General features: G+C 40.5%; 1 protein-coding gene across 1 annotated transcript in view; it reads left to right on the forward strand.

Moving 5' to 3' along the window:
* LOC141787630 (protein kinase C-binding protein NELL1-like) overlaps window positions 1-13,346 on the forward strand; it is a 418,608-nt gene that overhangs the window by 53,649 nt on the left and 351,613 nt on the right. The window contains exon 3 of the mRNA XM_074666181.1: window positions 4,838-4,988. Within this exon, the coding sequence (XP_074522282.1) occupies window positions 4,838-4,988 (151 nt within the window). The remainder of the gene's footprint in view (window positions 1-4,837; window positions 4,989-13,346) is intronic.

The raw sequence follows: 13,346 nt of genomic DNA on the forward strand, positions 1-13,346 counted from the left end.
TTGTCAACAATACAAGGTGAAATCATGAATTTATAACCAGCGTTTCCCTACTCTTATATCAGAGGGTGCCCTGCAGATCACAGCACAAGTACTTAAGAGTTACCTCTCTCATAAATCAGGTCTATATCTTTTTTTTTTTTTTTTTAATTTAGCAGACTAAATAGCCTGTCATTTGTACTCCTTCTCATGAAGAAACCCATCCGTAACTTTGGATCTTCATCCTCCCTCAGCCCAGACATACCCCCAGTCCCCTTGACCACCATGAGGTCTCTGGAACTCCCTCCCACCTGACACCTGTGACGTTGACTCATTGACTATCTTCGAAATCTGCCTTAAACCCATCTAATCCTCCTAGTCTGCCAACTCTGACTGCCATTCATCCATCTCATCTTTTTTTTAATTGATTTATTTTCAACTTTCCTACATATATATGTTTTTTTTAAACTACTGTTGAAGTGTTTTGAACTTTCTTTTGTGCATCATCCTACACTGCCTTGAAAGGCACCTTGAAATAAAACATATTTTTATTATAAGTGAACCAGGTTTGAAATCACTCCTATTTGAATGTTTTTCTGTAGGTATACTGGTGTCCTTCAGCAGAGTCTGCAGTTTTGGTCATTTTTAGAAACCAGCTGCAGAACTTTGGCTTTCTCACTTATATTTACATAGCAGCCTCTACTTGTGTCCGTTATTGGTATTTCCCAACCAGGACCACTTTTTTTTAACTTTAACTTTATTCTATCAGTTTGTTTAGGTTTTTCTGGTTCAAAATACCGATGCTTTACAACGTAGTCATTTTGGTAGAAAATGGGAAATACTAGTGTTTTTGGTTAAGGTAGAGGTGTTTGTTGCATTTCCGTGATGTAAAGTCTGGTTTTTAGTCTCCTACTCTGAGCTAAGGTCGCCTTGAGTCTTCCAGCCCAGGGATTTCTTCACAGGGTCATGGTTCGTGCATCTAGACTGATTTATGCATCTAAAGTTCATCTGCTACCCTCACTTTTTCAGTCAAGTTAAGCTGAAAAAACGCAACAACAACAACAGACCTGAAATCTGACAGCATCTTCACATCATGAAAATAGTGCCCCACGTCTCTACGGGACTGAAGGGGGGTGATCTAATGACAGACTCAGGTCTGGAGAAGCAGTGGGGCGGAGGAAGTGGCACTTTATCGACTGGGCTGTGACACCGGGGGAGGTTGAGTGTGAAGGCAGGCAGGCCACTGTCACCTCAGGGAGTTTTAAAAGCTCTGCACTGAAACAGACTCAGACTTCTCCTGGACTGCCTGTCATGTACAGCTCAGAGTGTGGGACCACGGGAGCCTCTCGCTGAAATCTTTCCAGAGTTTTGGGGACTCACTCGCACGTTCTCAGTTGTTCTCTGGGTGCTTTCACCTTCTTTTTTAAAGCAAGTTTACACAAGCGCCAAAAGTTCTCACAACTCCAGAATTTTAAGGAAACTATATTGCCCACCAGTATTCAGTGCATGCCAACCTCACCTTTCCTGTCTCCTCTACCATGACAGGTCTAAAGAAACACATTCTGTCTTCCATTTGTCCTTGAACACATGAAACATGTCTCTAAACTGTTTGTTATCACTGAACAATGACTTCCTTTCAAGTCAGGTAGTTTCTTTTCATGTGGCGCCATGAAAGAAATCCAGCAGCTCAGTAAGAGTTGGAAATCAATACCAAAACTCGATCCATCCAAAGAAGACTTTTGTTGTGGTAATAAAAATGAAGCCAAGAGGATGAAATGTTGCTTAGGCTGCAGGTTTCATACTGAAATAAAATCTGCTTGTGTTTTATGCCTGTTGACCGTGTGTTAACGTAGATATTGCAGCTTGTGAGATGCCTATTGGAAAGGTTTCCTCTAACATATCAGACGTCGGTCATTTGGTGGGGCCCAGGTTTGACCAGAAGTGATCTGGCCGGTGGAAGTCACATGGACAGAGCCAGGGTCCATTGAATGTAATGAAACTGATCGTGTTGTGTTGTAACATGAAGTAGTTCTTTGGGTGGTTACCAAAGCTAACTATTAAGCCTCTCTGACGCTTTTAGCTCAAAACATTAACAAAGACCATACAATTTCTTTACCAATAAAAAGCTAAAGATCCCTCAGGCCAGCACTGCTCACAGCAGATTATAGCTTAAATACACCAGATGCGTCTGCAGTCTGTCTCCATTCCGTCATGGCAACTGCAACAGATCAGATAGGTTTCCATTAAAGTCAATGTGTAAACTCACACTGGGTTCATTGCAGTAGCAGGTAATACGCAGCCATCCTATTTTTGCCAGCTACAGAGCTGTGACAGATAAATTTAGGGTATGTAAGATGGAGCAGGACAGGAAGTTGGGGCCAGAATCTACCTTAAAACACCCAGTGACTTTCAAAATAAACCGAAACATGTTGAAATCAGTTCGTATTTAGCTTGACTACAACAACAAACAGACATAATGGGCAGAGCCACTGGAGTGGGAAGCCCAAGGACTCCTTGGTCTAATGACTCTGTTTTGTCGGTCATGCAGCTTGACGGACTGAACACGCAGCTGGTGTGAGTTGACAAACGCTGTCAAAATGCAGCCCAATGAAGTGAGACTGCAGACATATCTGGTGTTTTTGAGGCATTATATTGACCGTCTGCGACTATTCCATCTAGACCCTTAACCCCTTTTTCCCTAAGCTAATTTCAGTATCAATCACAATCAATTAAACTATTTGTATTTGTAAACTATGCACATGTTTCTTGAGTTAAAGAGATGTATTTATTGACATAATGATCTGGCTCTTTTGTGGCCCTTCCCTGTAGAAAACAAGCTTCTGAGAAGGTTCTGAAGTTGGGTATGTAACGGCCACAATGATCCTTGATTCCTGGGAGTTATTGGCAAGGTGCCAGTAAGTTTATCTCTCCTGATAATTGTCAATAACGTACCACTTTGAGCAGGGAGAGGAGAATCTTACATCTGAAAACACTCAACACTGAAAACGCAGTGAAAAAAATCAGTGTTTACACGGGAACGCAGAGGGACTGAAGACACTGTCTTAAGCATGCCAGGCCTTTCGATGGTGCTATGACTGTCTTGTCCAGAAGCAGCTTTTGGGAGATCTCCACCACAGTAGAGTTGAGCCGATCATCTGGTGTATTGGGGAATACTAGGTGGAAAAGTGGAGTAATAGTTGCACATGTTGTATGAAGACAGTCAGCAGATTCAGCAGTACACTAGTTTGCGACGATCATAACAATGGTACTTGCCCTGTTGTATTTGTTGTATGCGCTTGTGCGAAGTGGAGTGTGATGTCAGTTTACAGTGAAAATGCCGGCTCACTGTTTACATGGCAACGGTGTCTGCAGCGTTTCAGAAAAATCCCACTCTGGAGGCTGTTTTCAAAAGTTTGCTTTTTAGGTCGGCTGAAACGCTGCTTCCTTGTATAAGCGAGGCTGAAATGCAACAAAACTTTTGTGTTTCACCCTAAAACCGTTGTAAAGTGTAAACAGTGTAAACGGGGCCTTAGTCACACCTTATGCTGCGTTCTATTTGCACTTGGAACTGGGAAGTCAGGAGCAGGAATGTCGTCATCTCTGTGCTAAGTGTCCCAGTTGCCAAGTTGAATAAACTTTCCATAATAGCAGTATTTCTGTATATAAATATTGAGTGTTATTATGTATATGGCTGATTTATTGCAACAGACACTCGTCAAAAATTCTGAAATTAAAAGTGTGTATTATAACAGGAACTTAATTACTGTTTACCCCCAAACTTGGAATTTCAGGGGTGCTGTGACTTCCAAGTTGGAAATCCCAACCATAGGGGGGCCGTTCCAGTTGGACGTTCCCAACTCCAAAATTCTGACCTCTGTACATATGGAACGCACCATTAAAACAACAGGAGTGTCCACAGTTAATGTCCTGTGATTGGTCAGCAAGTCTTTCACTATTGCTCACTTATGGCTGATGATAAAATATGTAGGGGGTTTTACCCTCACACTTTTACTGTTATAGATAAAATCAGTTTTAACATTTATAATTACTGAACATGTTTTATTTATTAACAATATTTTTATATTATTTGCAGAAACCCCATTTCCTAGTGGAGTAGAATGAATATCTGCAAATCCACTATCTGCAGACGTCTATATCTGTCATCAGAACTATCGACCAATCATCTTTCACAAATAAGCCATTTTACACTAGCACTTAAATCAGCACAACGAAAATAAATTCTGGAGACAGAGATCCTGTTTACTTGAGGTGTATTTAGGTTTTATGGTTTGATTCATGTTCCATCTGTTAATACAAAAGATGTAGTTATATGACTCTTACCTTTATTGCAGACAACCAGTAGAGGGAGCTCTCAATGTTTTGCCCTAACAGTCTGTGGACACTTGTGCTGCTCATGTTGATCTATGTCTGAGCCCTGGTGTGTTTTGGATTTTGCTGATAAAACAGGTCTATATGTGAAATATCAACAGTTTTCTGATAGTTGTGTGCGTCAACGCTCGAGTACATCAAAACTTATCTGAAGCGTAAACACACACACACACATATATGCAGAAATAATGCAAAGTTTACTGTTTGAGTCTCAATTATACACCCCAGTTTGGCGTACCGCAGCCTGTTGGCATCAACACGCTGCCAGATGGAGCTGCCAGAGCTGTTGATGAGATATATTTTCAAAGTGTCAAGGTGTTGCTTTGTGTCCCACCATGTGTGTTTAGCCAGTTTAATATGTTACGCTCACTCTTTTGGCAGATGATGGAAGCAGACATCAAATCAGTGTGAAAAAGAAAAAAAAAGTTTTTACAGCCTCATGATTTCTTTCCATTTCACTTTATTTCTTCAGATGTTGGGAGAGCAGTTCACGCCCCGCCGCACATCACAGAGAAAGTGGTGCAGCTGTTCAGGAGTAAAAGCGAGTTTACCTTCTTGGCCTCCATCCAGCAGAAGTCTTCCACGTCTGGAGTCATATTCTCCATCCACGAGTCAGAACACAGGTAATCCATCTGTAATCCTCTTCATTTTGGCCTGCAGCACTTTTTTTTTTTTCAGCACAACTTCACTTCCACGGGTTACTGAATGCTCCCGTTTTAAATTAAACCCCGAGATGAATTCTCCACTCACTCGAAGCTGTTTGCAGATGGATGCTGATGAGGTGAAGGAAAGTTAAGATCAGTGTGTGATTGCTCCTCTGTCAGTGGAAGTCAGCGGGTGATGGGAGGGAAAGTTGCTGGGTGGAATAATGTAGCGTTTCCTCCTGGATGCTCAGGGCAGGAAGATAACCTCTTACAGAAAAAAAGTCTGCATAAACAGACAGATATCCTCTCTTGTTGTGGGTGTTGAACCAATAACTAGAACACATGGCCTTGTAACCTTGCTAAGATAATCCACCTGAGGACAATACACATCTGTCTTTCTTCAAGCGCTTTGATTCAAGCACAGGTGGACTCCTCTGACTCCTTCAGGGAGCGTTATTGAGTCGTTGCATTGGACCAAACTTTCTGCAGATTGTGATGGCTGCAGGATTTCAGTGAGTGGCAGCAGAGAGCTCGCCCCCTGCCCCCCCAGAGAATCTATACGGCCGTGAATTGTTTTTTAAAGGGCAAGCAGCATTGATTTTCCTCCACTCCTCTCAAGGTAAAAGCCCAGGGTTCTGTAAAAACAGGCAGACAAAGTGAGCATGCGAGGGAGTGCATATATGTGTTCGCCGCCAGTTCAGACAAAAGTGGAATCATGCACAATGGGAGAGTGGAGCATACAGGGCTGCTCGGCTGATGGAAAGTGGTGTGTAGGGAGAGCTGGTGCTCTCAAATGTTGTAAACAAAGCAATCAGTGACTGCGCTGAGAAAAAGCACGGTACCAACAGAGGGTTGTCAGCTTTCATTCTTGGAAAAATAAGCCGTGCGAAGATAAAACTAAGGTACCTCACGAGTATGTCAGAGCATTTTTCTTGGAAACACAGAACTACAATCAGCCTAAGTACCAAAAACCAGGACATCTGAGTGGGAGTAGTTGCACAAAACATATAGGGTTTGTTTGAAACTACATGGTATAAAAGAGACCTGGTTGTTGCTGCATTTACCAGCTTGATTTTTACCTAAGTGCAGAGCATCACACTGCTTTTTCACATGCTTCTTTCTTCTTGTCTGTTTATAGAAGAGTTAAACATGACTCATTAGTTTTAGTGAAATCATTTTAAATCTTAAGTCAGGTTTTTCGGCAGTTTATTTTTTTTTGTTGTTGTTTTTTATTCTTATTTTGGTGCGTTACCATTTTCAGATGAGGTCCAGGTTTACTGTGTTATCTGATCTGTCTGCATTCAGAGCATTAAGAATACAGATTGGAAAACACCCAAAGGTTGAAGAAATGACAGAAACATGGAGTAGAAAGCTATAAGACCTGCTTTAACAGCAAAAGAACTGCTAATATATAAATGATGCCAGGTCAAAAATACCCAGAAATGTAAATAACTGCAAAATATTATCTCTACAAGTTAAGACAGGAGTGCTCTATCTGTACACACAACAGTTTTTCAGCTTTTTGCAGCACTTTCTTTTCATTTGTGATGCATATCATTTGTTAGGGTTAGCCTTATGTTCCCAAATTTCTCGTACATTTTCAAGATTCGTTTTTTTTTGTCCCTACATTTCCCTTAAATTTAACCTTTTACTGATTGAATTAATTTACAGTTATAATGAAAATGTTTCGTGTGTTTGTGCATTAGAACATACAATAGTTATAAATAAGTTATATGATGTTGATAAAAAAAGTTCACCCTCTGACAGATATATTGTGTCATGGTGCATTTGACACAATCCTTGGTTTGTGTAAAAAATGAATCCATAGACATTAGTGGGACACAAAGGTTAGCTCAGCTGTTGAGACCTGACATGGTATGTTGCAAATTTGCGACAGCAGGCATCAAGGGGTTAAGCCCCTCTCTCCCACTAGAGTTTTTTTAAAAAGCATAATATAGTAAATTAATTAATGGATGAATGAGTAATATGTTTTGATCAGCAGTAGCACCACAAGTGCTGTCATTACAGGAAAAAAATAAAATGGGCTGATCTGAAAGGGTTACATGTAGAGGTGTAAAAAAAAGATTGATACGGAAATATATATTGCGATACTTTGACCTGTGATAAAATGTCGATATTTCAACTCTTAACATCGATAATATTGTTAAAATAAAAGTTAAAAAAATATATTTAAGGCGAGTTGGAAGTAGAATACGTCTTCCACACCTCCACTGCTGTAGATGGCGCTGAAGAGCTAATTCGCTGTATGTTGCCCATAATCTGTATAATGAATATAATCTCAAAGTTTATTCAAAATATTTAATTCCTTAACTTGATGATGTGGGTTTTGATGCTGTAAACTTCTATGTTTTCTCTCTATTCTTGGGTCAGTTAGTTTAAAATAATTTTAAGTTTAGTCTTTAAAGTGTAGTAGACTGATAAAATAATAATCATAGTCATGTTTTGTGCAATATTTGATTTTTTATGAGTAACATTGGTTACACCAAGTGACATTTAACAGTTTCACCGACTGACCACATTTTTCAACCAATAATTTCTTTGGCACACTTTATGTTTTTAAGTCAAGTGTACATATGTAACACTGCATCTGACTTTTTTCATTTCAAACAATGAAATAGAAAAGCTGTTTCCAGTCAGTTAACTGTGTAGAATATTGCCATTTATCACAATACTGTGATATCATGATATGTATTATATCGTGAGGTTCTTGCAAATATTCACCCCTAGTTACAACTGAAGTGGAGCTTCTAGATAGCAAACCCTTCATTTCATTTTCTAAAGTCAGGCAAACAAAACCAGATTCTGAAAAAAAAGAAAATCATAGGCACGGTCACTTGTGAACCAACTTTGGACTTTTGCATGTGTTTGTAAAATGGCATCATTTCGTTCTTCACAGCATGTTTCTGAATGTCCAGGCTGATGCTAAATACCTGCTATTATTGCCTACCGTATGTTTCTGTTAGGGGTTGTCACAGGTAGCCGACTCATTTCAAACTGTAAATTAAAATCAACTCTAAACTGGAATATGATGCACAAAATGAAAATCATGCATTATCAAAATCTTAACTTTTAACTATGACCATAAACTTCCTCTAAAGTTTAAAATAAGAGATGGGTTTTCAGGCTTCACAGTGTGTGTCCTACAGAGTTCTCACTAAGGTTTGATCTTGGAAGATTCAGTCACCATTAGAGACCAATCAGCAAAACTCAAATGTATGCACTTTATGGTTTTCATGACTCTCAGAAATTTGGAAAATATGTTTTTCGATACCCAACCCTACTGGAAATGTGTTTGCAGATGGAATAATTAAATTTTGGTCATGTCCTGATCTGCCTCCTCTCTTTATAGTGTGTAAAATATTTACTAGCATTTTTTTTCTTCTCGATTAGCTGACTGTCCCTTGTGGGATATTAGTAGAAAACGGCTTGAAAGCACTTCTGCAAGGACTTTTCTCTTGAAACCTGGAATCTTTGTCAATATTTTTGGTATTTCACAGCTTGCACACAGCTGTGTACGTTCTCGCCTTTGCACCATTACTCTCCATGCACCTGCTGTATGATCCACACTCTCAAGCTCAAGGTGACCCTGAGCGGTGCCTTTTATTCCCCTTCCTCCCTCTGTCTCTGTCCCGTAGGCTGGCTCTCTCCTGCGTTACCTGCAGGTATAATTGCCACACAGTGGGCCGCCCAAACAGCAGTGAGGCTACATGGGGCCTGGTTACTGCACTGTCTTCCTCCTTCAGGCACAATGCCATGAACCACATGTCAGACACAGCTCAGAAAAGCTAACAGTTTAAGCCAAATGTCTTTATAGACACCCAGATTTCAGATAGTCTGTTTTCTTGGCACATCTAAAAAAGTTATGAAGCTCCGATATCACCTGCATTTACAGATTCTGCTTCAAATGTAGATTCCGTTAATAGGGGTGCTGTCTGCAGGTAAAGTGTCCTGGTGTCCGATTGCAGTGCAGGTAATAACGACCAATCACATTTCACTTGGCTTTGGCGTATGCTAAAAAATGCAAAAGAAGATGCAACACAGACCAGTGTAATAATATTGCCGCTTCTATCTCTGTAAATCTAAAGATGGTCTATTCTTCTCTCGAGGTAGCTTCATGTAAGTTCTGCAAGCAGTACAATTAGATTTTCCCTGTGCACACAAATTTGTGTGATAATTTTTGGGGGATGCACAATATTATCAGCACATTATCAGTATTGGCATGAAAATAAAATATCAGATGTCGACCAACACACCATATTCCATTGATATAATAACCTGATAAAATAATGGGTTGAAGCTTCATGGATTTGTTTTGCTCTTTTTGTGATTTAGATTGCACAGTGCAGATGGAGTAGTCCCATATTTGGTTCCTGTTTTAAGTGAAACGTAAGAAGCAGTCTGTACGGTACTTGTAGCTGACTAATTTAAGGGCATTTACCATTTACCAAAGTAAACCATTTTATTCAATTTGGGTTTAACTGCTCTACAGTTGCACTTGTCACACTTCCTCCCTGTAAAAAGAGGTTATGTTTACTGATGGTTATGAAATTTGCCAAATTTGTCTTGTTGTTGACATTATGATTTTTTTCAGGAAGTGCATCATCTAGATTCCGAGTAGGATTTATCTTTTGTTTTGTTTTTTTTTTGTTTGAAAGTAATTGTCATAAATAAATATACAGTGTATATGGTATAAATTTGTCTTATTTTGCACAATAAATGAATATTATATAACAAATTTAATAAGAGTATGCACCATAATATAATATGCTACTTCCAATACAGAAGGGAGTTGATATGCAAATATGCAATTATGTGCACAGAAAAAAAAATTCCTTGTGGCATTGATATCGGCTAAATGAGTTGATAAATATCGATATATCGGATAATCGGCAAACAATCCAGTACCGAGCATCCCTAATTTTGGGGGGCAAAAGGTGATCAGTGGCTAGATTTCCTGATTGTTTTAAATTCATCTGCAATAATCTTACCTCCTATTACAAAGAAAAAACAAACAAACAAAAAAAACATTTGAATTTGGTTATCCTCTGCCCCATGGGACAAAGCTTGCAACATTTTCATGTTTCCTTACTTCTACATCACAACGTCCATGTTTCTGCAGACTTAAGATCCTGCAATTGTTGGTGGAAAGGCAGTGGATTTTCATTTTTTGGGCTCATAAACAGCTAACAACATGTTTCATTTCAGACAAACAAAACCAGATTCTGGTAAAAGTCTTAGAAATGTAGGAACATAGACACGCTCCTCAGAGACAACAAATACCTGCATTTGATAAGGAGGGCTGTGGAGCTCAGGGAGCCCAGAGGACAATAAGCAAGGATGGGGAGCTGACCTGTCATCTCACACCTTGGACGCCGTCCTGTTGGACAACTAAGGGTGTGGTTGTCCTGCTGCTTAAGTCAGGACAACCAGACCTCTCTATAAATCAGCTGACAGACAAATCAAGAACATTACATGACTCTTCTGAGAAAAACTGCTGGAGGTTTGTGGTTGAAACATGTCGAGATAAAATCACACTGGTCTGGTAACAAGAACTGGTCTCAGACTAGAGGAACCTTTTTGGACTATTAAATCTGTTAGCAACTAGAGAGCTGATGTTTGACTGTTTGGTCAACTCAACTTTCATCTTACAGAGTTAATGTTGGATGTGGTACCCTATGGCAATGTAACACACAGTTTGCCACTGCGAAAGCTTGATATGAACACAATTCACGTTTTTTTTTCCAAAGTATCGCTGCAGAAAAGTTCCTTTACTCCCAGTTTTTTGAGTTAACAGACAATTTTAATAATGTTAAAGAATGTTTCCTTTAAGTCGAGGCAGTGAGATGATTCAGTTTCCTGGTTAAAGTCACATCTGTTGGCCCATCCATCAAATATAACCTCCTGCCTTAGAGGGCCTCTGAAGCTAACACTGTGTCTGCTCTGGGTGAAAGCCGTGGATCATCCAGAGGAAAAGGAACCTGGTTTTTAAAAATGAAGTGTTGCCGTTAAAATGTCAGACGTTACTGAAACGAAAACTTTCTTTATGACCAAGCAGCGCGGTAAAAACGTACGCTGTCCTTTTAATGAAATGCTGGCTTTGTTTTGTGGTTTGTTTGTGGAGTGAGCGCTGCATCTCCCGTCAGTTATTTGATTTTCCAGGCTTTTCATTTTCTCTCAACTGTTGTGTATTGTGATGTTGCATAGCGGAGATATTGGGATGTAAATCTAGCCGTGCCAAGTCGCCCAGCAGGCCTGAAGTTATTTGGAGACGGGTTGTTGTGTGCGTCAGGCTGCCACACTGTGAGTGTAATTAAATTTGGACACCGCCTTTGCCTGGCTCTGTGCAGACCTGTGCTCCATTGTGACCGAGGATTTGTTCTGAACCCCTGAATCCTCTCTGAAGGCCCTATTACAGCGCTCTCCCGATGCCCATTCTTTCCTTTTATAACACAGGCCTCCCATTCAGCCTGCTAACAGACAGCTAGCTGCACCACTCGGCCAAATCCAATCATACATTCCCTCTCTGTCCTTTCTTCATCTTTCCTCTCAGCCCAATCCAACCATCCACTCTTCCTTCCCACCTCCTGAGCCTGCTCTGCTTTCTCAATATGATAATATCCATCTCCCCTCCTCCTCTCATCCTCCAACCTTCTTATCCTCAAAGCGTCTTTTCAATGCAAGCATTTCTTGGTCCCTTCTGCAAAAGCAGGAGAAACTTTCTTTCCTCTCATGCCCAGCGCTGGGGAGTGGGAGAAAAGCTTTATTAACGCTCCACTCGGCTGAATAGAACAAAAGGAGACCGTTTCTGCCTCGTCAGCAGATTTCTGGGTCCCAGTAACGCTCTCACTGTCAGCAAGTGGCAGCAGCTCTGTGATGAACTAACTCAAAGTCCCGTCTCTCGCTGCTCTTCCCAACTGAGCACTTGAACACCAAAGATGCCCAGCGAGCTCCTCCAGCTGCTCTGTTCATCTGCCTGCCCTCTGCCGCTCCACGGCTCCGTCTCTCACTTCATGCCTCAGTTCATAAACACTTGCAGGTGCTTCTCTTTTAGGGAAACATGCTGAGCCAGAGTCGGCACTTGGTGGGGGTCGAAGGCACACAGCGAGGTGGAGGAGAGCAACTTGTTAGATTACACTTTTTGGAAAGAGTTCAGGAGATAGTGAGAGTGTGAGTGTGTGTGTGGCGGGTTGATAACAGTAGAAAAGTGTCCAGTTAAGTATTTATTCTGAAGGAAAGTGGGTGAACATGAGCAGTTTCTGGCGCTGACAGTTGCTGGGTTAAGAAAGTTGTCCAACAGCATTTCTGCTTCCCTTAGTACACATCAGAATCAGCAGTGTGGGTTCAACACTTGTAGAGTTTAACTTAAAGAGGCTGTGAGGAGTATGAGACTGATCTTGCAAAAGTCTACCTTCTAGATTCTGATTGTAATCCACACTTAAAATGAGATTATCAGCACCAATATTGCTGGTTACATGTTTTTTTTTTTTTTTTTAATTGCTACTTCTTAGCTTCCAGTTTGGGTTGACCAGGACTTGATTGATTTACAGCATGTCTAAGTCTCTATGACAACACCACACAGGCTGACAGAGATCTTTGTTTTTCTTGTTAAATATGATTTCTGTGATTAATTTTGTAGTGATGGTGGACACTGGAGTCTAACTGTCAGACAGAAAAAAGACAGAAGAGCAGAAGAAAGAGAAACAGGAGAGAGATACAGCACGAGCTAAAGGCTAAAAGGGCTAAACTGTTGTGCTAATGTTGATTCCAACCCACAGTCAGCAGTTATTCTGCAGTGGTCTGTTCAAACTTGAGAGTCTATCAATAAAATAAAGAGTGAGGTTACGTTTGCTCTGATTGGTCGATGACTGGCAGGACATGACCAGGATTCACTCACATTACCGGGCAGCCAGCTGAGCTAAATATAAACAGCTACTAAACTACTTACAAACTGACAGTGTTTACTTGTTGTCATGTTAGCCTACAGATACGTCAGAGCACTGGGCTGTCGATAGCACTGCATATAGCCAGCTTGATGTCACGTTTCAAACCGTAGCACTACATAACTGTACTGATAAGTCCCTTATGTCAGTGGGTTGTATCCACTAAACGTCATGAACGAAGAATAGAAAATTTGTTTTGATCCAATCTCCATTTAATCCCAAAACAGACACACGCCTCACTAAAAGTAATTTATGTCAGTGTGTGAAGACTCCGGGCCAGAAGGTGGCAAGGGAGTGCAATCAAAACAGATCCTCCTCATTGCATCTTTAATTCTTTTAAAGCATCAAAAAAAAAATAAAGTTTAAGCTTAACTTT

Source organism: Halichoeres trimaculatus, unplaced genomic scaffold, assembly GCF_033239565.1.
Source record: "Halichoeres trimaculatus isolate MK-OKI-2021-1 unplaced genomic scaffold, fHalTri1.1 fHalTri1_scaffold_3, whole genome shotgun sequence".
NCBI lineage: Eukaryota > Metazoa > Chordata > Actinopteri > Labriformes > Labridae > Halichoeres > Halichoeres trimaculatus.